At 37.9% G+C, this 27,415-nt stretch overlaps 1 protein-coding gene across 1 annotated transcript; it reads right to left on the bottom strand.

Annotated features, from left to right (window-relative positions):
- Positions 1 to 361: 361 nt before the first annotated feature.
- Positions 362 to 27,095, bottom strand: LOC114703758 (AP-3 complex subunit mu-2-like). The gene is given in 4 exon segments (XM_037211042.1): positions 362 to 971; positions 973 to 1,073; positions 25,370 to 25,474; positions 27,035 to 27,095. Coding segments are annotated over 4 exon segments (864 nt in total). The 3' UTR covers positions 362 to 374.
- Positions 27,096 to 27,415: the final 320 nt, after the last annotated feature.

A 27,415-nucleotide genomic window follows, 5' to 3' on the forward strand; every position in this document is an offset into this window, starting at 1 on the left:
TTCAAATTTTTCTATCTTAAAAAAAATTCAATAGAGACATCTTCCACTGTATCTAGATGGTGAAAACCCAACAAACAGCAAATGCTGGTCTTTTTTCCCCACGCTGTGACAACCATGTTAAAAGTAGTGAGATACACTATCACTGCTCTCCACAATACACGTCTCTAGAACTCAATGGGTGCCGTGCTGGGTTTGGCCATGTTTTCCCCATGAACCTTTCTTCCTTGATCAGTTCCATGGCACTGAAGACTGAAGACAAGAGGAGCAGATGGAGCCTGGAGGGAATTGACCTAAGAAACAGGCTGACATTTTACTTTTAGACAAGTAAGAAAGGAAAAAGTGTTCATGACTGCTCCTCCAGTGACCTGTGTCCTTCAGGTTCGAACTTGGAACTTCCCGGCTTTGGTCATGTATTTGATGCCCTTAAAGGGCTTGTACTTCTCTCCGTACATATCCAGACGGTTCACTTTGAGTCCAGAAATGGCCAGCTGCTGGATCTTAAACTGTAGGTTAATTGTGGGGTTCTCATCTGGCTTAGAAGCTCCGACCTGAAGACTCATTGTCCCCTTCAAACTTGGCAGCTTTTGTGGGTTTATTTTTCCTACATCCCAAGACAGCATCTTTGTCACGGGGTCAAACGTGTGTGTCCCCTGGGATGGAGTGAGGTTCATATTCAGGACTCCTTTGGGCATCTGGCTGGTGACAATCACACTCTCTATTGTCTTTCCCATGGTCTGCTTCGGTCCCACTGTGATTTCAAAGCATCCAAGTGAACTGCTGTCCCGGAAGCTGATACTATGTTTGACATAGACTGGAATTGCAACCAGGTTCTGTGCACTGACGTGATAGGAGAGCAGGTGAAAGTTGCCATCAGGAGGGATGAAGGAGAGGATGCGCTCAGATTCCCAGCGCTTGAAACGGACACAGGGATGGAAGCTAATGTCGTCCAGCAATCTGGGGTTCATGAAGGAACCCCAGGGTGAGGTCTGGCATCCCGGTCAGCTTCACACAGGCGTCAATCACCCCCTGGATCTCAGCGGTGACTGTGGCACCGGCGTCTTTACATGCTGCTTCTCCTGGCGGTGGCTGCAATGTCTCTCCCTTTATTAAGAAATTTTATACTCACTCCTCATGCTATCCACAGACCCCCCTCCTCCATCCTCCCACCCTCCAGCCCTCTTTCCCCACATCCCCCAAATCGAGGTCTCCCATGGGGAGTCAGCAGAGCTCAGCTCACTGAGCCTAGGCAGGTCCAAGCCCCTTCCCACTGCACCAAGATGGAGGCAGATACAGAGATCCCTGGCCAGGTACCAGGCTGAGTTTGGGGAATCCAATTCATGAGAGAGGAGAGATACTGCAGGTGAGGGATGTCAAGATCATGATGGGAGGATGTGCAGAGATGACGGACCACACTAGTGGAAACCCATGAACTGTGGACTGGTGGCTGTGGAGCCCCAATGGGACTGGAGTAGGCCCTCTGGACATGGAAGATGGTTGTTTGGCTCAAACTGTTTGGGAGGCAACCAGACAGGGGGATCAGGATCTGTCCCTGGTGCATAGGCAGGCTTCTGGGAATCTGGTGCCAGTGGTATGACACCACTGTGATTTTTAAAAGAATATTTTCATTGATAGCCATTTTAGCTGAGATAAACAATATCTAACCATAGCTTTGGTTTATATTTCTCTGATTAGTGGCATTTTGAAATATATTTGTTAGTATGGTATATTTTCTTTGGGACATGTGTTTTTATTTCTTTAGCCCATTTAAAATTGCATTATGGTTTTTGTGTGTGTGTTCAGCTTTGTAAGGTTCTTTTATAATCTGGACACTAATACCTTGTTAGGTGGATAATTTACAAATACTTTCAACCATTCTAAATGTCATAATTTTGTTGTTTATTTCCTTGACTATGCAAAAGCTTCTATGTGGCGATATATTGTGTTCCCCAAAATATTGTTCACCCTAATAAACTTATCTGGGGTCAGAGAACAGAACAGCCACTAGATATAGAGGCCAGAAAATGGTGGCACACATGTCTTTAATCCTAGCATTCCAGAGTTCAAGGCCACACTGGAAACAGCCAGGCATGGTGACTCACGCCTTTAATCCCAGGAAGTGAGCCTTTAATCCTAGGAAGTGATGGCAAAAAGCAGAAAGGTATATAAGGTGTGAAAACCAAGAACTAGGTAGGTTAAGCTTTTAGGCTTTTGAGAAGCAGTTCAGCTGAGATTCATTCCGGATAAGGACTCAGAGACTTCCAGTCTGAGGAAACAGGATCAGCTGAGAAGTTGGTGAGGTGAGGTGTTAGCTGTGGCTTGTTCTGCTTCTCTGATCTTCCAGCATTCACCCAAATACCTTGCTGCAGGTTTATTTTCATTAATAAGACCTTTTAAGATTCATGCTACACTTCTACAACACTTTTCATCAGAATAGATATTTCATTTCTGGTGATATGTTGGCTCCTACATATTTTGTAGGTGTTGTGAATGGACTTGCTTTCTAAAATTTTCTTTCATTGAGCTCAATATTAGTGTATAAAAATGGTACTATGTTTTATATTTTGAGTTTTGTCTGGAAGCTTCATTGAATATAAATTTGTGTAAGAGCTTTTTTGATGGAACACTTAGATGTTCCTACATATAGAAGCACACCACCTACAAATATGGGCAATTTAAATTTATCCTTCAAAATCGAGATACTTTTATTTTTTTCCTCCTGGCTACTCTGACTGAGATTTGCAACACTGTATTAATTTTGCAACATTATATTAAATCAGAGTGGTGAAAATGGACTCATCTTGTGCTCAACTTTAGAGGAAACACTTCAGATTATCCTCAGTCAATCTAATACTTGTTATAGATTTTTTTAAAGGAACAGCATTATGAGTTTTGAGAGTGTTCATTCTATACCTAATTTGTGAGGAGTGTTTTTTAAAAAGTACTTTAATGAAGGATTGTTGAGTATCATGCACGCTTTTATGTATCTATTGAAATGGACGAGTTTGTCTTAGACTCTGTGGATACATATATTGGCCTGCATATGCTGAGCAATCCTGTCATTCCTGGGATGAATTCCATTGGATTGTACAGTGATGACATTTTTGATGGGCTATTTAGTTTGCTAGTATTTTATTGAGAATCTTTGTACCTGTGTTCATTCTGATATGGATCTATACTTTTTTGTTATACCTTGTTTGCTTTTGATACGTGGCTTCCTATAAAAAGACAGAGTTCTTTCCATTTCAGTTTTTTTTTTTCAGTTTTGATGAACTGGAATTGGAATTAGTTTTAAAAATACATAATGCAAGAGTTCATGCACATGTGGTCAACCTCAAATCCAGAACTCATCTACACATGATGAATGCTTGCTGTGCTTCAATAAGGAAAAGTATATCTAACTTGTGATCACAGGGTCAGAGGCTACAAAAAAGTGGTCAGCCCTGCAGTAAAATCTCTATAGACATATATAAAACTTTTGTAACTAAAATTAAAAATTTAGGTCATTTAAGGAGAAATTTAGAAACAGCTAGGGAGAGATATAGCCTAAGATAGATTTAACATTAACCGAACAGACAAAAAGTTAGTGTTTAGAGAAGTGTGTTCTCAGATCATTTAACCAGTCTTCACTGGATTTTTGATTTGAGTTCTTCAACATGTTATGTATACCATTCCTCTGTTAGACAGATGAATAGTGGGCAAATGATCTCTCCTGTTTTGAAAATTACATCTTTACTGTGCTAATGGTATCCTTTGAGTGGAAGCTTTTCAATTTGAGGTAGTCATGTTTGCCTTCTTTCACTTCTGTTTTCCGTGTCTTCTAGTTTGGGAAGAGAATGAGGATAGGAGGGACAAAGTACATTGGAGAGTTAGTGAGAATGTTCTGGAGCTGCTCAAAGATAATATTTATTAGATTTAGGAAAACAATATACTCGAGGAAGAGTGAAGAGCTGGGCATGATTTAGAAAAACTACAGGACAGCCAAAGGGAAAAGATAAGAGAAGACGTTGGTTGAAAACTAGTTAACAACAATATACATGAACACACTATAACCATGTTGTCAAAGGCCCAATAGAGAAAAGGTATACCCCTAAGTGTGGTGGTAATCTAATTGTACTGAAATGTGGTTTTGATTGTATGTTAATAAATAAAGTTGCCTGGGGGTCAGAGCTATTAGAACCATAGCAAGAATGTGGCGGTGGTGGCACACGCCTTTAATCCCATAGATCTCTGTGTGTTCAGGGATACAGCCAGCATTGGAGACATATGCCTTTAAGACCTAGGGGGCTGTACATTCAAACAGTGACGAGGCAGTCATGTGTTTGACTTTACAACCAATGAGAAGGCAGAACAAAATACTATAAAAAGACGAACAGACAGGATATAGCTCTCTTTCGGGAAGCTGTGACACCGCAGGAGGAAGGGTGAGATTTTAGCTCTGAGCTCTGACCTCTCGGCTTTCTCTTTTCCATTGTTTCTGTATTTCTTATTTAATAAGATTGTTGGTTACATCAACACCTAAGTGGTGAAATTGTTTGTCAGAAGCAAGGTCAAAGTGCAGTTTATTTTTTTAAGACAAGCAAAATAAGAAAGTTTATACAAATTTTAATCATCTTAAACATGTTTCTCAGGGTCAAATATATTTCCCAAAGTAAACAGTCTGGAATTCCAGAATGTAATCTAGACTTACAAATGCAAAAGAATAGACAGAAAATGGGCTTATGAAAAATGCTCAGTGGAGCGTTAGAAAAATAGCTCAGTAGGAAAGGCACTTATCATACAAGCCTCAGGACCTGAGTTTGATGACCTGATTCCATGGTGGAAGGAAAGAACTGACTTGTAGTCAGAAAGTTTCTCCAGTCCCGCCCAGACCCATGGTCCTGCAGCTGCTTATAGAATAATCACTCAGAGGCTTAATATTATTTACAAACTGTATGGTCTATGGCAGTCCTCTTGCTAGCTAGCTCTTATATCTTAAGTTAGACCATTTCTATTAGTCTATGTATTATCATGTGTTCCATTGCTTTACCTGTGTCCCATTACGTGTTGCTCCTTGGGTGGCAGGCTTGTGTTTCCTGTCTCTCTCCTTGGATTTTCTGCTGCCTCTAAGCTGCCTTGCTATAGGCCAAAGCAGTTTATTTATTAACCAATGGGAACAACATATATTCACAGCATACAGAAAGACATTCCCCAGCACTTCTCCTTTTCTATCTAATCAAAAAGGAAGGTTTTAGTTTTAATATAGTAAAATTATATATAACAAACAGTTATCAAGCAAGAATTACAGTTACAATATCTAGTCTATTTGTATTTGGCAAAATTAAAGAAAATATTCTATCTATCCTATTATATTTGTGAGTCTAAGGTTTTATATCTATTTATCTTTTATCATGACCAAGGAAAATTGTAATTATAACTATCTAGTCTTCAACTCCATCAAAGATCCCAGAAGAATATAATATTACCTAGTAAAACAGGAAGTGCAACCAAGCGACTTACAAAAAATATGAGTTATGACAGAAACAGCCAGATGCCTGGACAGTCATCTGAGCTTCCTCTGCAACATTGGGCCATCCATTATTTGGCCTACAGGCTTAGCACATCTGACAAACTCATCTGTGAAGCAGGATTTTCTAAAGAGCTTTCCTACCTTGTGTTGGCAAGGATTGGCAGTCCTTTCTTTTGTGTCCTGCTTGTCGATTTTGGACAGCATACTGTCAGCAGTTGATGCAAGGGCTTTTTCTTACTCAGTGCCTAACATCTGCCACAATGAAAGTTAACTCCATATAGAGTTTCTTCAATGTCCATCATCTTCTCTGAAGTAGATTGGTGCTGCCAGGAGCAGACATATCTCATTGTCATAACAAATGAAAAATATTTTATTAAAACATCTTAAATGCCATATTCTGCAGATCTTTGAAGTGTTTGAAGATGACCTATCTATGTAAAATATATTTCTGCTTGACCTTGAAAACATACCTAATATGACTATAAGTTCAGTTGTAATGACTAACTACTAACTTACATTTCTTTATATCCTAATTAGTTGGTATTAATAACTTTCAAGAACTAGCAAATTGCATTACATTGTTAAATGAACTATATAAGTACAATACCTTGAACAAGATTAGAAATATATGTAGAATATTTTCTAACAAAATCAATCTCAAATTTGTATCAACATACATAATTTGTATACAGTATATAAAAATCCAATTCAATGTAAAATATTTAAAACTAGTAGTTGCCTCCTAAAAGTAGATTCAATAATCTACCTTTTTATCTTATCATGTCTGAGGGGGCCCACAAAGGTATCCTAGTGAGATCTGAGCTTGCTTTACGCAGCAGGGTTCCATTAGAGGATGGCTAGATCATGTGCATGGTCACCAGGTGTTTGGGATGGTCTATACTTGGCTGTGCTGCGGGGAGGTCTTTTGCTCTACCTCTTGGCATTCCTTTAAAAGTCCTTTAGTACAGACAGAAGGGTTTTGACCCAGGCCCTCCTGAGGCTATCCTGTGTTTTCTGTCTCTCTCCTCTATATTTCTATCTACATATTTTTTATTTCTGCCTGCTCAAGACTACCCTAGGAGGGGGAAAGGGAGCTTGTCTCCCTCACATATCTATATTAATCAATCTCAATTTGGTATCAATATACATAATTTGTATACAATATACAAAAATTCAATCCAATGTAAAATATTTAAAACTAGTAATTGCCTTCTAAAAGTAGATTCAATAATCTACCTTTTTATCCTATTGTATCTATATTCTCTCTTTTTTCTTTTCAGAGTAGATTCAATAATCTGTCTTCTACTGACACACACGTGCGCACACTCACACACACACACACCCACCCACCACCTACTACTACTACTAAATAACATTGTCTAATGTATAAGTTGTTAAAGTAATATACAACAAAGAAACCATTAGGAAAAAATGATAGCCTATAGTTAAAACTGCTGAATGGATTGGAATAACTAATAAAACTTATACAAAGGTATAAAAGATAACAAGTAAAATCAAGCTGTGCTTAGGATGCTGGAAACATATTCACTTATCAGTGATACCTTAGGTATAAATATTGTAGCTCATTTAAAAGCATTAAATGAGGTCAACCCTAAATACTTTTTTACTTATAAAGGACATCATTGGAACTTGAGATAATAAAAAAGTTTGAAGTAGAGAGATAGAGAAAGCTGAGAAAGTGGAAAGAAAGTTGATGTGAACTATTAAAACATTTTAAAATATAATTTTTAAATAAGAAAATGAAAGTAATGTATTCCATACTAATGAAGGACTCAGATCTTGGTGAAGTTATAATGCTAAGTGAATAGACACCTAATAATAGAAATAATGGAAAGCAAAAATGACAGCATAAAGAAAATAAGCCTTTCACTATCATAGTGGGAGACTAATTAATACAAATTGTCTCTTTAATTGTTAAATTAAGCAGATGATATGTCAGACTATAAAAAATTGGAATGTCACAATTAAGAGCATTGATCCAGTAGACACAAAGAAGACTCTAACAGCAATAGGAGAATTATATGTACTTCTAATGCAAACAGGAAACATTTACATAAATGGACCATTTAGGAGGCCGTTGGCCTTTTCCATCAAGGCACCTCAGAGACCAAAGATTATGAACACTACAATCTCTTACCACAATGCACTTAGGACAAGAAGCTATCATAAAGATAACTTAAAGCTCCCATGGCAGAATATGATGCTTATTATCTTTCAGCAGCCATTGCCTGCTTTATCTTTCAGGTCTGGCACTTGCTAAAGTGTGAGTAGAAACATGATTATTCTGTTTGCCATGAACTTTGGGAATGGGAATGTGTGGTGAGCTTCCTGATGAAATGTCTTACAGAAGGCATGGCTCTTAATTAATTGTTTTTCACGGACCACACCCACATCCCAGGATGCAAATATACTATTGGAAAGTTAGCTTTCCTTGCAAAGGAGGGGCAACAACACCCTAGGAGTGAAGGAAGTTCATCTCATTACAGTATGGCTGCTTCATTGCTACTTTCTATTACATTGCTATTACTGTTACAGATCCCCGTGTACATGAAAATTAAAAAATACAGACCTGGGTATGGTGGTGTATGCCTTTAATTCAAGAACTTTGGAGCCAGAGGTAGGTAGACCTGAATTTGAGGCCAGACTAGTCTACAAAATGAGTTCCAGACCAGTGAGACCCTTTCTGAAAAAACAATGAGACAAATAACACACACACACACACACACACACACACACACACACACACACACACACACTTTTATCCATTTCACTAGTTAAAGAAAAGTGTTGAGAATTTACAGAACTGAGGAGTAATAGTATGCATTTTTTTTTCTTGTGTGTTTTTGTGGATGTATGCTTTATGGATTGCTGCTAACATATTGCCAAGGTGGGAATTTAATCTGAAATGCTTCAGTAGTACATGAAAAAAAGCTTGTGGTTTAATCAACTAGACTTGCGTAGAAAGAAAACCAGAATAAATTGAAGGAGAGACGTGGGGTAAGTAGGAAGCAAAAGCAAAGAAGGGTCGATAAACACAAAAGGATTCCTTTAAACATACTATTGAAAGCTAAGCAGGCTAAACGGCGCCAAGACAAAGAGGAAGCGTGTGGCAATTTAGGAAGAAAGAAGAGCTTGTTGAGTAACTGTGCCAGAGTTAATGATAATAAACCCATTGAATAACTTTATGTAGAGAATTTGAAAACTTAGGCTGAAATAGAGTCAAATTTGAATTTAATTTAACAGAGTGGGAGAAACTTGGGTCAAGGCTCAGGATTAGATTCTGGTGTCATAAGACTCCACACACATATGACTGAGAGATGCAGCCACCCTTCCAAGACTATGTCCCTCTCAATGAGCCTTCCTAGGACATGGGCCATTTTGATTTATCTTATTGATCGTGATGTTCATGCTGACCACTGATAATTTGATTGAGATGTTAATACCTATGAAGCCTGAGGCTAATTATAAATTGTTGATTGGTACTCTTTCATAAAAATTGTTTCACGGGACAGGCAACATGAAATTATGTAATCATTCCTTCCCTCTCTGAGCCTTGGAGGTGTTTGTTAACACAGTGCTGGAGTCTACTACTTTATCCAGTAGTTTAAGTTATTACAGTAATTTCTTTGTCCCAGTTGACTGTTATCTGGTTAGTCAGCAGGGTCTGAACTAAGGGGATGAAGAGGTGCCTGGGGAAACTTGTAGGAGGCTCCTTCAACCCCAACACCAAATCCTGAGATTGTGGTTTGTTTGCAATCTCCCTTGGCTCTCTTGACTTTGTGCATTAAATTTAGTGGCCCTTCAACTTGTCAACTTCCTTCTTAAAGAATGAAAAATGTGGACATTATTTTTGAATACATTACTTGATTAAACCCTGTATCAATTCCCCATTTGTTCTACATTTGTATATGCATATCATTCCATTTGGACTCAAGCATCTGTGCTTGGTGGCCCCACATGCATAGACCTCTCTTCAATTTGAGCTCCCATGCCTCATGCCAAGCATCTGTTGCATTCATTCATTCTTAAACTGAAGAAGTTCCCAACACCAAACGTCCTTTTGCATGAGTTCTCTCTTGTTTTTGCTCATGTGCTGGCCTGCTGCGATTAGATCATCTCTACTGTTCTCTTGGCTGGAGTTCTGATACCTTTCTGGAGCCATTGCCACTTGTGAATTATCTCCTAAACTAGAAGGGCTTTTCATAACATGCTGGACTAGATGCATTCATTCTTCTATTCAACTCCATGGATGTCATCCTCAGCTTGGTTGGGACCAGTAGTAGTTAATCTTGATTTCCAACTCAACTGAACGAAGAAGTATGTGGGATATTACTAAAACATCCCTTTGGGTATGTCTGTGAACAGTTTTCAGAGAGGATTAATTGGAGGAAGAGAGAGACCTACCTGAATGCTGGTAAATGATCCATTAGGCTTGATAGTGCTGATATTCACTCTCTGCTTATTAGCCATCATGATATGGACTGCCCTACTGTAACCATTGCCTCCATACAAACTTACAAACTTACACTTAAACTTTTGAAATGCTGGTCAAAATAAATCATTCCTTATGTCAGGCATCCACTCACAGTGACAAGAACGCTATTTATAACCTGGGCTCTCACACTGGGGTACCTCTTCATACCACTTGGCCCCATTTGGTCAGTGCTCCCTGCTAGATAACATTACTAATTAACTAATTACTCACTAATTAATTACTCACATTACTAATTAATTACTAATTAATCACTCACATTACCTCTTACTCAAAGTCTGATGCTTCAAGCCGGATCTCTGCTCTATAAATGCCTTTCTCTGCTGTCCAGATTCAGCCAGCCTCCCTTTTACCAATGTGGGTACTTCTTGTCTCAGGGCCTTGAGTACTGAGTTATTCCAAGGATGGAGAAAGGAAGGAAAGAAAAATGGAAGAGGGGCGAACCTTACTTCTCTCCTCCACCATCTGAATAAACTGTTAGCAAACTCTGAAGAAAACAGAAAAACACAGCAATCCATCATATACATAGATGCAAAAATCCTAAATGAAATATCAGAACTCAAACCCAAATGACATTTTAATAGGACACATAAATATATTATGACCAAGTTGGATTTATTCTAGAAATTCAATATTAATATGATATTAGAACTGGAATCAGTGTAATGTGTCCTATTCAAATGATAAATGATGGAAATCTTATACTCTTAATAGTATTTGAAATGAACTCAATGTGTTTCCTTAATAAAGTTCAGAAAACTAAGAGTAGATGCCAAGGTGCTTTGGAGTACAATGTTGAACCTGTTCCTTCTGGAAGCAAGAATTAGACTAACATGCTGTACTTTACATATTTTCATATGGGAGATGTTAACCAGTGTCATAAAAGTCATGGCCTAGGACATACATTCTGAGCTTTTGATATTTAAAATATGTCTTAAAATGTTGTTTCTATAAAAAATAATGTAAGTAGCTGGGCATAGTGATGCATACCTTTAATCTCAGAACTGAGGAGACAAGGGCAGGTGAATCTCTGAGTTTGAGACCAGTCTGGCTTACAAAGCAAGTTCCAGGATAGTTGGGGCCACATAATGATACCATGTCTCAAAAAACCCACCCACATAATAATAATAATAATAATAATAATAATAATAATAATAATAGTAACAATCAATAATGATATAAGCAGGCAGGTAGTGAAATTGATGATAGACACAAATTCTTTGTCCCTACTTTGATCTAATACTCTCTTAGTCTGGGCTGGCCTTAGGTGATATTCCTGACCAAAATATGGTACAAGTGATGGAACAGGTTTCCCTAGGGAAGGCCATAGGACATCCGAAGAACTTGGTCCAGCTGGGTGGTGGTGGTGCTCGCCTTTAATCCAAGCAACTGGGAGGCAGAAGCAGGTAGATCTCTGAGTTCAAGGCAGGCCTAGTCTATGGAGTGAGTTCCAGAATAGTCAAAGGTACACAGAAAAACCATGTCTCAAAAAAGAAAAAAAAAAAAAAGGCCAACCAACTAAACAAACAAACAAACAAACAAACCCCCCCCCCAAAAAAAAAAAAACAAAAAAAACATTGGCCCAGGCTCCTGGAACACTGATTCTGAAAACCCTGAGTCACAAGATAAAAAATCTCCCTTATAAAAGATATTCCATACTGAAGAAGCTAAAAATTCAAACTTATCTCGTGTACAACTTGCATGTTCTGGTGCTAGCCACAGATGTGAATGAGGCCACATCACACCTGTGTGAGATGTTACCTCTCTAAGCTGAGTCCTACTTCATAAATTGTGTTGTAAGACAATCGTTGATCTGAGCTCTGCCTAAATTGTTGACCCATAGAACAAACCTAGTTAAAAGGTAGTTGTTTCAAACCACTAATTGTAAAGTTTTTTTTTTTTTTTTTTTTGCTAGAGCTAACCAGTACATAAGTGTAACAAATAACAAGTACAGAAGCTAGAGATTTATGGATATACATATTTTTTCTTTTACATTTTTATCATTTTTTTAATTTATTGCTCTTTAACTTTACTCCTTTTCTTACTGTCTCTGTAGATTTTCATGTTTTAAAAAAAATCTTGCTTACTCAGCTTGGCTGGATTATTTTTCATGTTATTGTGGTAGATTATAATTATTATTCTAGAAATACAAATGTATTTGTATTTAAATTCATTCCTCCCCAAGGCTTCAACCTAGAGTTTAATAACATTTCTTATTTAAAGTTGTATTCGCAAGCTTTACAAACTAATTTAAATTATTTCTAACCTGAGAAATTAATTATCTGTAGGATATACTACAGATGGATTTGTTGAGATAAATGTTTTTGATTACGTGTGTAGAATCTTCAGTGTGTTGACCTCTCTGTCAAATGATTTAACTGAGTATATTATTAACAAATTTCCTTTAAAATATTAAGTACTCAAGCAAAAATAATGCATGGCAAGTTTTGGAGTTTAGGAAAAAGAACAATGTTTATTTTAACTTCTTCTAAAGTATGATAATTTTTGAGACAGGGTCTTGCTATTTATTCATGGCTCACCTGGGACTATACAGTCCAGGATGGCCTTGATCTTGAAGCAATGTTTTTGTATTTATGACCCAAGTGTTGGGATTACAGTGTGTACCATCATGCCTGGTTTACTTAAATTTCTTAAACATCTTTAGAATAGTTGAAACATAAAAATGACTTTCAGGGACCATTATGAGACTCATGATTACATGGAAATACTCCAAAATTATTCCTGGAGCAGAGTTGGTTATAATAACTGGTCAGCTAAATCCTTGATGTGATCTGTGCAATCTGGGATAGAGTAGCCCACATCTGAAAGCCCAGGCTGTTGGGCTGTAGTGCCTTCTGTGATATGTTTTGATTTGGGGTCCCAGAAGGGGAAAGGATTTCCCTCATTTTATTATCTATCACATGAGGAGGTTAGTTCAGCACTGGATGCTTACCATTAGTATGATGAAACACCATGACCACAAACAACTTTGAGACGAGAGGGGTTTTTGGCTTATACATCATGCATGAGTCACAGTATATTAAGGAAAGCCAAGGCTGGAGCTCAAACATGGCAGGGACCTGGAGGCAGGAGTTGATGTAGAGGCCATGGAAGAGTGCAACCTAATGGCTTGTTCCTCATGCTTTGCTCAGCCTGCTTTCATGTAGAGTCAAGGACCACCAGCCCACAAGGAGTTGGCCCTCCCACAAAAGCTCTGCAGGCTTTACTGCAGCCCAATCTTAAGAAGGCATTTTCTCAATTGAGGTTCCTTCCTCTCAGAGGACTCTTGCTAGTGGAGAGTTGACATAAAACTTGCCAGCACAGGATACATTGGAAGAACCAGCCAATGTTCTCAATGGGTGAGTCATGTCTCTACCCCGCCTTTTTTATTAATTTTTTTTGGGGGCAACTTTACTAGATAGCCCTCATTAGTTTGATTGTAAACATCTGATCTTGCTCTTCAGCCTCCTAAGTGCTAAAAGTACAGACATAATCTACTTCATCTTGATGGGTATCTTATTCTTAATTTTCCTCTAAAGGTGTTAGGTACGTTTGTCCTAAATTCCACTAAATGTGGATAATACAATTTTATTTTTTAATTAATGCAACTATTTTAGTCAAAGTATTTGAAAATATAAAACTTATTTCAAAAGTCTCCCTAACAGACTTTTTGCTCCATGGAGTAAATACATCTTACAAAGTTATAAGTCACTTTCCATAGTTTCATAAATCAAAAATTAAAAATTAGAAGTAGAATGTCCATCAAAAGATCCCCCAGTATATAACCTGACATATAATTTTTAAACTCTCTTAATTATGCTTTGCATTCTCTTTGAACTTTCATTTAATTTTTACAGCCTTTCCTTGATTACATAAGGACAGTTTAATTTCTTAACTGTGTGTAAAACTGTTTTTTCCATACTTGCAATTAACTAAAATCTTCAAAAGCTTATGTTTCCTGATGCCCCACTTCTCAGATACTTTGATTAAAGATTTCCAACTGATTTTAAAGAAAATGTTACCAATGTTTAGGTCAGTAATGTAGAAAAAAATTCAAATACATAATTTGATGGACAAATTAGTTCCCCTATGGTTCAATTACTATTAATTGGGTTTATTATATTCAGCATGAAAAGAAAGCCTGTCCTGTCCTGCTGGGGTATATTTTTGTATCAGCTTCATTAAGAACATTTTGTAGTTTAGATACTCTACCTCAGGAATTAGCACGCTGATTCTGCAAAGAGCCAAAAAATCAATATTTTAGACTTTGTGGTCTATACATTCCCTGTGGAAACTAATAATCATTGCCGCTGCACTGTGGCAGTGCCCATCAGGCAATAGTAACCAAATCCCTTTGATGGCTATGTTTCTTGGGGTGACCATTCCAAAAACTAACCCTAGTTGAGGCTTAAATCAACAGAAGTTTCCTGTCTCGGTGAAGCTGGGCATTTTAGGTGGAAGTGTCAGCAGAGGTCATTGCTTTTGGAACGGTGGAAAGAGAGTCAGGTTCAGTCTGTATCCTACACAGTTATGACTGCTGATAGTCTTGGGCATCTTTTGCCTTGTGAAGCACAGTTCCCATTTCTGCCTCTGGTGTCACACGGTGTTCACCTTGTAGGTCTGTCACTGCATCTGTGACTTGGTACCCAAATTCCATCTTAAAAGGTTACCATCTAATGAGATTGGGACCATCCTCATCCAGGATGGCTTCATCTAAACTCATTACATATATTGTGTTTGGGATTAGGGTTTGAACATATCTTCTTAATTGGTTCAGTTCTATCCACTGCACTGTGTTCCAATAAAATGTTTATAAAATCCAATGAAAGGACAGTTTGGGGGTTGTGAGCTGCTGATGGTTGATCTTTCCTTTAAATGAACTTAAAATTAAATTGTATTGTCAGAACTGCCTTTCCTCAGGGTAGAATGTTACAGTTGAATTGAATGTTATTACTTATTATATAGACAGTATAAACAATCTGATGGTCTGTTTATTCATAAGTTACTTAATTTAGTGAGAGCAGTAATCACCAAAATTTGTATTCACATTTTTTTGTAATAAATACTTCTACATATATCTTTTAACTGAATTATATTAGTGTTAATAGTTTAAAATGTTATATCTTTCTTTCAACATATTCTTTTTTTTTTTTTTTTTTTTGGTTTTTCGAGACAGGGTTTCTCTGTGTAGCTTTGAGCCTTTCCTGGAACTCATTTGGTAGCCCAGGCTGGCCTCGAACTCACAGAGATCCGCCTGGCTCTGCCTCCTGAGTGCTGCGATTAAAGGCATGCGCCACCACCGCCCGGCCCAAAATGTTATATCTTTCTATAGATCAAATCTCTAAAACATTTTCATTTCATGAATTAGATTAAGAAATTGAATCATGATGAAAATTAAGTGACTTTTAAGAGTCATGTATTGACAATTGTATAAAATTGGCATTACTGAAGGTATGAAGAATTAGACTTTTGCTAGATTATGTACAAGAGAAATGGTAGATGCATATGATCACATTTGGAGGAGGAGAGATGACTCAGCAGTTCAGAACACGTACTGTTCTTAAAGAGGACCCGAGTTCAGTTCCCAACATTGGCACAGCAGCTCAAAACTGCCCGTTTCTCCAATTCTGGTGGATCTGGAGTACCCTTCTCACTTCCTTGGGTACTACATTCATGTAAACACACACACACACACACACACACACACACACACACACACACACAGAGAGAGAGAGAGAGAGAGAGAGAGAGAGAGAGAGAGAGAGAGAGAGAGAGAGAGAGAAGGTGTTAAAAACTAATTTTTTAAAATATTAGCTGGGTGGCTGTGGCCATTTCCTTAATTCCAGCACTTGGGAGGCAGAGGCAGGCAGATCTCTGTGAGTCTGAGGCCAGCCTGGCCTACAGAGTGAGTTCAGGGACAGCCAGGGGTACAGAGAGAAACCCTGTCATGAAAAACAAAACAAAACAAAACAAACAACAACAAAAAAGGAATATTATCAAAGTTAATGTACAACAGCATTAAGTCTAAATGAAAGATGTGCTTCATAAAATGTTATGTAAATTCATTCTTTGTACTCAAAGGTGTTGAATGAAGCACGGCCTTATTAAAATAGTGACTAGCTTGAGTATTGGTTCTGGTTCTTCATCAGCTTTGTATCTCCAAATTCTCCTGTGGTTGTTAATATTGTTCTTTGGTAGAGGATAGATGCTAATCTTTTTCTAAAAGTAAACCTTAGTCATTAGCTTTCTGTGAAATGCACAGTTAATACTATTTTCTTTTTCATTAATTTTATGTGCTAGTATTTTTTTATTTTTTATTTCCATTACTGGTGCTGGAAAGATTTGTTTAAAAAAAGTACCAACCCCCAAAATGTAGGTTTACACCACACAATACATGATGAAACAACACTATCAAGAGCCTTTAGACTATTTTGTACACATTGTAGTGGGTTCGCTTAACCTCTCATTTCTCATTGACTTTTAATGTATCTATGGCTACTAGTAGCTCTGGTGACTGCATTAATTGTTAGCCCCAATTTTATGACAAGAAGCACACACCACATGTGTGAGATAGGAGGTAGCTGGTGTGTATGTGTGTGTGTGTGTATGTGTGTGTGTGTGTGTGTGTATGTGTGTGTGTGTGTGTGTGTGTGTGTTGGGGGCCAACATTTGATACAACAGAGTCAAATGTTCAATATGACAGGTAGAAGATGTTAGCACTTGCTATTTCTATTTCGTCATGTTTGCCTTCAATAAAAAGGTGGTGTACAATGTCTATATAACTCTAGCTCCAAGAGATCTAATGTCCTGTTCTCACCTCCATGGGCATTGCTCCCATGTGCACAAACCCATAAACACACACACACACACAATCAAACAATAGTTGAAAAATTTTAAAGAAAATAGATGTATAAAGTCCTACAAGTGATCCTGGAACAGGAAGAATTAGCATTTGAAAGAAGCTCAGAAAAGAGTGGGTTGCCTCTTTGTCTTTCAGCTTTTGTTAGACATCCTGTTTCAAGTTTGACTATGTAAAGAAGAGAAATTCATCAAGAGTGAATCCTGAAACACTTAGTGAAAGGGATAATGTGAAAGTAAGAATACTGTCCATTGCAGGTGCGCTCTCACACTGTCTGATGTGTTGTAGAAGAGAAAAAATACAAAATAGAATTCTATTATGCCTTTGTGACTTAGTAAAGTCCTGAGAAAATAGTAAACTCTTGCATGAAGACAGAAAATATAGCTTCCATGGGTGCTAGGGCCTAGACAGCCTATTATAATGTCTTAGAGTGGATGGGTAAGATGTTGAGCCTATCAGTCATTTAGTTTTTTGAAATTGTGCTGTGGGCTTCACATCTGCATTTAATTATCTCCTTCATGTTATTTAATTTTCTCTAAATTAACTTGCTTAAGTCAATTTCCCTAATTTGTTTCTCCCTCAATATATTTAGCTTGATGTGGATTTAAGAAAAGTTGTGTTCTAGAGACTATACTTAACTGAATCTCTAGAGAAATATAACAGATATGTGGCAGGGGAGTTGTAGTTTTCAAACTCTTTTAATGTTGTAAAGCATCACTTAACATGTTTGTTAAAACTTTAAATTTCTGGCCCCCACTGGTAGCAGAAATTAAAAGTTCAATGGCTTATTGAACTTTTTAAAGGGTGTTGACTTGACCACACCTCCCTTTTTACTTAAAAATGCTTTTTCTTACATGTGACAAATATGTATTGCATTTCTATTTCATATTATGCAATATCCAGGTAAATAGATTAAGGTAGCTCAACTCAATGAGGCAAGGGTTCCAGAATAATAGTAAGTTAAGTGTTTAATATGTGACCAAGAAGAAACACAGACATTAAAAACAGAACTATAAGAAAACTTTCCCTAACTTGAATGATCTAGTAATGTGGGAGAGGAGTATGTGTATTCAGAGAAGCAGGTCTCAACCTGTGGTTCTTGATTCCTTTGGGGTCGAATGACTCTTTCACAGGGGTCACATATCAGAGAGCTTGCATATCAGATATTTATATTGCAATTCATAACACTAGCAAAATTGCAGTTATGAAGTAGTAACAAAAATAGTTTTTTTTAAATTTTTATTTATTTTCTTTATTTAATTTTTTTCACTTTACATATCAATCACTGTTCCTCCTCCCTCCTCTTCTTCTACTCTCTCCCATCCCACCCCCTATTCACTCCTCATAGGGGCTAAGGCCTCCCTTGGGTAGTCAACACAGGCTGGCATACCAAGATGTGGCAGGACTAAGTCCCAACCCCCTGAATCAAGACTGAGTAATGCATTCCAACATAGGGAATGGGCTCTAAAAAGCCAGTTCATGTATCCAGGATAGGTCCTGGTCTCATTGCCAGGGGTCCCACAAACAGATCAAGCCACACAACTGTCACCCATATTCAGAGGGCCTAGTTTGGTCCCATGCAGATTCCTCAGCTGTCAGTCCAGAGTCCATGAGCTCCCACTAGTTCTGACAGCTGTCTCTGTGTTTTTTTCCATCATGGTCTTGACCCCCTTGCTCCAATAGTCCCTCCTTCCTCTCTTCAACTGAACTCTGGGAGCTCGGCCAAGTGCTTGGCTGTGGATCTCTGCATCTGCTTCCATTAGCCATTGGATGTTGGTTCTATGATGACAATTAGGGTAGTCACCAACCAGAGTACTATTGGGTTTCACTAAAATATGAGTAACTGTATTAAAGGGTTGCAGCGTTAAGAAGGTTGAGAAAAACTGATTCAAAGCTTGTATTTTACATTTTTAATGTTGTACATTTAACTTTTAAAATATAAGTTGAAATATATTCAGAAATGAAAAAAGTAGAATAATTGGTTTTCATTTGCAGGCTGTGTGTTCTATTCTTTGTCAGAGGTTAGTGACCACAGTCTGTTGACCTATGACCTGTCTGTACAGACCTCCAGGTCTCTATGGTAGGTACTGGAATTAAGGGCATGTGTCATCACGCTTGGCTCTGTTCACTAGTGTGACCTTGAACACATAGAGAGCCTGCCTGCTAAGTGATAAGATTAAGCGTGTGTGCTACCACTGCCTGACTTCTTTGTTTACTTATAATGGCTTTCTTTTTCCTCTGATTCTCCAGGCAAGCTTTATTTATCAAAGCACACATAAAATATCACCATATTACAGCACAAATAAAATATCACCACACTAGACTTCTTCACAAGTACTTGTGTTACCATCAAGAGAGATTTTGGGGAAGATACAAATTCAACTTGCATGTTGTCAAGTCTGAATTGGAGGTGGTTCAAAGATCATGTCTGGCTGTTACTGGAATGGGAGGAGCAAAAATTACTGGATCTGTCTGGAAAGATCTGTACAGGAGAAAGGTCGAAGGAGAACTCGAGCAGAGACAGGTAAGTCATAAAAAACCAAAACCTCCAAGCACCTTGCAAAGGACTTAAGATAGAACTTTGGGGAAAGCTTTGTAGTTGTGGGAGAACAAAGCATTGACTGAAATGAAATAAAAGGGTCAGTGTAGAAATAACTGAGTCATCAGTCATCTGAGAATGTGAATTGAGATCTGTTTGTTTGTTATGGATGTTAAACTTCTCGCTGGTAGTAACTTTCTCATCCTTTGTGTCTGTAACTCCTAGTGCATTTCTATAGATTTTTCTATAGAGTTTAAATCTGTCCATAGATTTTTCACTTAGTGCTTTCTAGGTCCTGGAGCAATTAGAATTATCCTTGACCTTCAACTCTGACTCTATGGCATGCAGGGGTGCAAAGCACTCACAACTGTATGTACCAAGCATGGCAGTGGTGGTGTGCTCCAGGAGCATAAGAGCAGTACAAAGGCAGTGGGAGTTTACAATCTATACGGCCCAGAAGTCTGACTGCTTCAGAGAAAATAACCTTGAACTTAAGAATGAGTAGGGCTTTGTGAAATGGCCTAGCAGACAGAAATACTTTTCCTGAATGGGAGACATTATTACGAGAAGAGTCATGACTTTCTTTCCTCAAAGAGAATGGAAGCAAAGCTGTCTTAAGCATAATGACCTTGTCTGCTATTTGGCATAAAACTGAAGGATGACGTGAGACCTGCAGGAGATGGTGCTATCCAAACTCATGGGAAATGGCACAAGTGTGAACTCGTGCTGGCATTATTTAAGCCAAAGGTTTAAGTCAAGGTCTGCCACCTAGTTTGTCCTCTAGGTATTTAGCATTTTCTTTCCTTTTTATTGTAATTTTCTTCAAGTTTCTTTTGGAATCCTGAGTTTTCTGATAGTGCATTGGAATTGGCTTGCTATGCAGTACTTCAAATTGATAGGAAATGATGAGTTTGGTAATACAGTTTATTGGTAGAACTCTTGCCTTGAGGCTCTATATTTAATAACTTGCACTGTAATTAAATAAACAGAACCAAAACCAAATTCCATATTAATGGATGATTTGTAGCATTTACCTCCTTAGGAGTTTTAAAGTGTATTCTGGGAAACTACAAAGTGCATAGAATTAATTGTGATTGCCCATTTTAATAACCAAACTAGAAGTGGCCGGGAGGCTACTAACTGGCAAAGTCAGTATTAGGACTTTACACACTAGATGCTACTTAATTAAGGGATGCTACTTAATACCATGCAAAGAAATATACCTTTTAGTATATTATCTTTTGCAGGAAGTGCTAGATAATGAGCCCAGGGCCTTGTACATGCTAGGCAGGTGCTTTACATCTGAGGTACATCCTCAGCTCTGGGTACATCATTTTAAAAGGGAAATTTAGTCTACACTGTAAAATGAAATAAAAACAATACTTTCTTTAATTTGCCATTTTTATTTGTACTTCTAGCAGAGTTTAAAAATGACTATACTCATTACATCACAAAAACTGTTGTCTGCTCATATTTGTCTGAGCTTATTAAATAAAAAATAATAATAAGCAAAAAAAGTTTGAAGACCAGAAAGTTCCCACATAATCAATAATCCACAACTGAATTAAAGGAAGTTTAGCTTTCTCCTTTTGATTATATTTTACCCCTTAGAATCTTATAGCCAGAGCTAAAGATTAATACTTAGAAAATAAAGATCTTCAAAATCCTGGCCTTCAGTGAACAAGGGAAAAATGAATAAACTCCCCATAAGAACTTAAGAAAATGTAGAATAACTTACATAATCTAAATTTTGGCAGCAATTACATTTAGATAATTTCAAGAGAAAAATGTCAAGTAGCTATAGATATACTAGAAAAATTATATCATAAGAAAAGCTGCTTCTAAAGCTTTACCATTGAACATTCCTACACTCATTAGAAACTTTGCACACACACTGGATGCCTCTTTGAAAAGCATAAGCCAGTGGACATAAACTCCACATTTATTCGTCACTGGGCTCTATAAGTTCTTGTGTTGTAGCTTTATTACTGCTGGCATATGTTCATTTATGTTTGAAAAAATTAGGCTTATTGACAAGGTAGACTTTCTTTTTAATCCACTTATGAAATTCTCTCAATCCTTTAAATATTCAACCAACAAACTCGATGCAAGGATTTATTCTAAATTCTCCCCAGTAGCAGTGATCAAGTTTCAGAGGCTATTAGGGAGTGTCATAGTCCCAGATCAGTCTTTCAATGTCTGCATGCTGCTAGGAGTGTGACTCCATGACTGCAAGCCTCTCTTAACCTGTAAAATGGGGAGAATTTTTTACTTCCCAGGAACACTTACTTTGCAGACAAAAACCTAGAGTTTAAGTCTCACTGAGTCACTTTGTTTCTTCACGTCGCTAGCCATACTTTCCCATTAATCAAACCTTAATAACACCTGTCTTGCTTACCTCAGTAAGACCAAAGGCACAACATGCATTAAGGCATTTTCCAAATCCTAGAACATAGTGAGGGGTTTGATTAAATCAGGACCATGGACTCAATCTCAGTTACCAGAGAAACCTGGACTGAGAAATGCGTTCAGATTTTGTTGTGTGAGTAGTAGATTCATTAATGAATAAAATCTCCTGGGTAGGAGCTACTTGCCAGTACTAAATAGGAATGTATAGTTTTTGACACTTTGTAAAATATGCAGTGCAAAGTAACTCCTAAATAGCTATTATGCTATGTAAATGTAAAATAACATTAAGAATTCTTTTCCTCTTAAAAAAAGTTCCCAAATATGAAAACATTGGGAAAGCAGTTCAATTTTACAATTAAAGACTTTCCCCTTTACCATTTTAATACTCACCTCTCTTATATTTTTCTTACGAACACATAATGTACCTTTTCTACTATTACCAGACTCATGTTTAAAAACTAGAGATTTATTTCATCTATTCAGAGGGCAAAAAGGCTCCAACCTCTAGGGTTTCCCCCCTCAAAGTTCAGGTTAAAGCTGCCATTTTCCTCTGAAAGAGATTTGAGTTTGAACAAGTACCAGAATACAGTTATGTCTACTTATGTCAGCACTGTGTGGGAGTGAGCAGTCTCAGCACATAGAAGTACTCCCTGTGCTCTGGCCGGGGCAGCAGGTACTGCAATAACATCTTCTGTGCTGGTTCAGTGGAAAAGAAGTTACAAGCTGTTCACTAGGACAGAAGTTCAACCAGGGTAAGAATGATTATCTTGTCTGAAATAGTCAATATTGACCATTGAGGAGGAGGGCCAAAAAGTATAGATATGGAGTCATGGAAACTTAGTCTTCTGAGTGCAGTGAATAGTTATCAACTTGTGGCAGCTGTACATCACAAAGCTTTTAGAAGACTTCTGGCATGTCAAGTTTCCAATCTTAATTCCCATAACTTTGTTCTTAGAAGAGAAGAGTAGATGAAAAATTAAGTTCTGGATTCACAATTCTGCTCTCTCATTCAGAGCAGCATGGACTGGCTGCCCCTTCACTTTGATTTCAGTCACATTACTGCTTGCACAATCCATCGGTGACATCTTTTTTCTTTAGTAAAGAAAAGCACCTAGGGAAAGAAGTTTGAGGCATTCATCATTTTATGCAGGTTTGTGTTGAGATTCACACAGAAGGTCACTTGAGAGTGTCTTCTTATTATCATAGTTGACTTGATCCTAAGTCACTTATTAGTTTCCATTTGTCTAGCTGGGAAAACAAAACTATTCCGGATTCATACTTGGGTGGGATGGCAGTGGTGATACATAGAGGAGCATCTATTTTAAAGTCCAAATAATAAAGACAAAGAAGAGAATGTGGAACTGAAAGTTAAAGCTGATTTCCCCAAGATCCATGAAGGCAAACTGGGTAAACTTTGGGAGAACACAGCCCAGGCTGGAGTTTCAGAAGATTCTTTTAGTGCAGTGGCTCTCAACCTGTGGGTCATGATCCCTTTGGAGCTCAAAGGACCTTTCACAGGGGTCTCCTAAGACCATTGGAAAACACAGATGTTTATGTTATGATTCATAACAGTAGCAAAATTATAGTTGTGGGAGAGCCTCAAAAATAATTTTATGTTTGGGGGTCACCACAACATGAGGAACTGAATTAAACGGTCACAGCATCAGGAAGGCTGAGAACCACTGGCTTAGTCTATCTACAGAATGAGAGTTATGAACAAGGAAGGGCTGCGGAAAAAAATCACAGTGATTGGAGAAAACACATCATGTTCTGGAACCTTAAAAATAACATCTGAACAAGAGACCAGAACAAAATAATGCGTTATTGACAGGCATGGCTGTGGGATCTGCTTTGAAAAGGGTGCCTTTCAGGTTAGAGAGAAAGCATCCTTGCGACAGGCGATGATGACAGCTTTAGAGCAAGGGTTAAGTGTAACAGCGAAGTGGAGGCTAGCTGCAATTCTAGAAAGAACTCAACCAAAAAGGGACCGAAACAGGCCAGGCGTTGAAAAAGGTAGAAGGCTCAAATGGAGATTTTTCCTTTTTTTTTTTTCTAAGTGTGGAAGTGAATTTGAACATAATGATCATTTACTCCAAGTTTTGAAGAACTAAAGCAAGCATTTCAGCCTCCTGCAATTACTTAACCGTGTTTGCTGGCAGTCTATTTGCCAATAAGCTGTTAATTATGGTTTTCGTTGGCAAGTGTGGTTGTTAATATAGTTAATGAGTAGTGTGTTAGAGTGTGCACGGAGCTCATTGGCCTTTGCCTTCAGATACAACCATCAGACAAGTCAGTAACTCTTTCAGATGACTAATTTCCTAGAAATTGCTGCTTGCTATAGAGTCTCTGAGTGCTTACCCCCTCGATCTTCAGTGAGTAAATACTAAATAGAACTAATTGCTAACTACTAGCCCAGGGATTGTACATGGGAGTCCTAGAGGAAGGAATGAGGTCCTGGAAGGAGCAATTATATGGGCTGGGAAGTAGCTGCAGAGTCTCCCTCAGGTCATGCCATTGCCAGTAGCTAATACTGTCATAGAAGAAACACAGCACAGAGGCAGCCACAGAGCCAGAGCAACACAATCAGAAAGCACCTGCATCTGCTGAGTGATAGCATTACCTGCTGAAGGAGGTAAAAGACGTGTCCAAAGCAGAATTTAAGCTGAGTTGATTAAAAAAAAAAAAAAAAAGACAAACAAACAACAACTTAAATATGGCTGTTGCCATCCCAAGAATGCCAGACAACGACATAAAAGACAAGGTCTTTGCAGTTGTCCAGGTCTGTAGTGATTTCATTTTGACTTCGTTTCCAGGAGATGATTTGAATATTTGTTCCTTTAATGGCTCCAGCTCTGCAACAGTCTGGGCTTTTCAGGCATTTAGGGAGCCCTAAGGCCTTGCCAGCGGCCTGCGGAGTGTGTTCAGTATTTCCCCGGCCTGATGGGAATCCCGTATGCCCTCTTGATCATGCTGAGAGTGTCAGTAAAACACTTTTTTTTTTTCCTCCAACACTTTTGGCTGGGATTTTATTGTTACTCTTGTTAATCAGAATGGTGGTGGTTGATTTTGCTGTTAATGTGCTAAAATACAAATGCATGGATGTTTAGTTATTAACCAGATTGCTAATAAAATATTTTAAAAATAAAATGTGGAAGGAGGTTGCCAGCTCCACTAGCTAATGAAGCAGTGTGGAACCATCACCCGCTTCTCTCAATGACCTGATTTCCTACTGGGATTAGAAGTCACTGAATTTTTTTTTTTTTTTTTAAAAAACTCAAACCCTGTGTAAAGTCCTAGACAATTTACTTAAAAATAAGCCTAACAGCCTGATGTGTAAAATTGTCTAGAATCCCTGATTATTGGTATTGTGTAGGCATTCTGAGCTTTGAGCAGCCAGCCTCTTCAAGATGTTTGGGAAACTGTCCCTCTCCGAGTTACCTGAGACACAGCTATATAAACTCACGCTGTAGCTGCTAGCAGGGATGATCACTATCCTGAGGGAGATGCACTTTAGACAGTGTGAATAATTGGGATTTTATTTACTGCTGAGAAATAAACTCAGGCTGGCATTTTTATGACTATTCGGGGACTTGGATGCATCATTTTCCATGATTGCAGTTGCCCAGTCGGGGTTGCTACTGGGGCAATCTGGCAGAGAGAGGAAATGTTATCTCATTGTGGATTCACTTTTTTAATTATCAGGGATTTGGAAATCCAATCCGAAAGATTAAAGTTGTTCAAATAAATTTAAAAAAGACCCACAATGCAAATGGGGCTCCAGAAGCTCAATCTCCAGTTTTATTTTTAGAAGTTTTAAAAATCCAAATCAGTTTTTTTTTTCCAGCATCATGATGATATCTTTGATCATGTTGTTGGAAATCATAGATCTAATCTCTTCCCTTTGCTGTTCCCAAGAAGCTACGAAGACTGAGGTGTTAACTGCTTTGCTCCTATTCTCACTCATATCAGAGTTGGACAAAGAGGAATTTGGGGCCAGGAATGCACAGTCACACTGTTGTCTGTGGATGTACTTCACATATTGCTAATTTTTCCAGAGTCAAAAACAAACAAACAAAAAACAAAAACCCACAACCAAACACTGCATTTGTTGAAAAGACCATGAGCTACAGTTGCTTAAAAATGTCATACTTTATTAACCTTTTCAGTTTGTACATTTTGGAACTTAGCAATAGCTAGAAATTGAAATTAAAATGGTGTAATTATGGAAGTTAAACATGTCTTACAATGCTTCTAAGTCACACTTTATGTTATTCAAAAAAATGGAGAGTCACTAGTAAAAATATTTTCAAATATCAATGCAACATTGAAAACACTTCTCTTTTGTGGTCCCTCCCTCCCCTATTAACAATAAAAGCTCAAGACACAATTTTGAGTATCTGACTTTTAAGCTTTCACACTTTTCCAGGAAATCAACATTATGAGAAAAGTCATTAGTGCCATATAGATGGTGTGGGGTCAAACTTGAATTCTTTCCTGAATTTTGTTTTTCAGTGTTGTGAGTTTGGTGATGCCATGTGACTTCAGGGAGTGGCAGCTTCTTCATCTCCAAAATGAGAGGTTCATATAAAGCAGTGCTTTTCATGAGTCTTTTCGTAGCTGCCTCTTATTCTTCCTCTCCCATACGTATGGACTGTAAAGCAGAAGGGGATGCAGCCTTTCAAGTTGGGTGATACTTGGCACATAGCTTGTAAAAGATGGTTAAAAATATGCCAGTAGAACAAGAGTGTGTGGGTTTGAATTCTGATTAAGTTGCTACTACTCATTTTTGGGATGACTTCATTTTGCTCTTCTTTGATTTTCTTACATAGAAAGTCAGGGTAGTAATTGAATCCTTATCACCGGGTTGTTAGATGGTTAAATGAGTCAGTGTGGGCAAAGACTTTGAATGAGAACAGATATATAGTTGACTTCAATGAGTTATTTACTGTTATTAAGTGTACACCAACTATATTTACTAGGGTTCAGGAATCACACTAGGTATTAATATGGAAGACTGTGTGGGGCTCATAAAACAGGGAAGAATGCAAAGGAGAGAAAATTGAGGTTGAATTCTAGTCTACTGCACATGTCTTAGCTACAATCTGGGGACCAGAAAGTTACTGCCCAGGTTTACCATTGAGACTCTGTCCATGTAGAACATTTTATTTGGAATGTCTACTAGCAAGATGGTGAAGAACTCTGACTTACGTGTTTCAGACTTCATGACTGTGCTGCTGGGGTGGGATTTTTCTTTGCATCTGGATGTCATGGTCATAGAAAAGTGTGGGAAACACAGCATGACTTTTCCACCCTTGCAGTAGGATATATATCCTATATATATGTATATATATATATATATATATATGTATATATGTATACACACATGTGTGTGTATATACATTCTTATATATGCATATATATATGCACGCACATATATGAATAAGTGCTGAATGCTGAGCACCTGGGTCTAGGTCTAAACACCTTCAGCTTCCTGTGCAATGTTCTCCACTTCAGACCTGAGAGCTCTTGTGATATATCACTTCTTTGATCCTCACAACCCCACTATATCGCATTGCTATTATTATTCCC

Source organism: Peromyscus leucopus, chromosome 15, assembly GCF_004664715.2.
Source record: "Peromyscus leucopus breed LL Stock chromosome 15, UCI_PerLeu_2.1, whole genome shotgun sequence".
NCBI classification, from domain to species: domain Eukaryota; kingdom Metazoa; phylum Chordata; class Mammalia; order Rodentia; family Cricetidae; genus Peromyscus; species Peromyscus leucopus.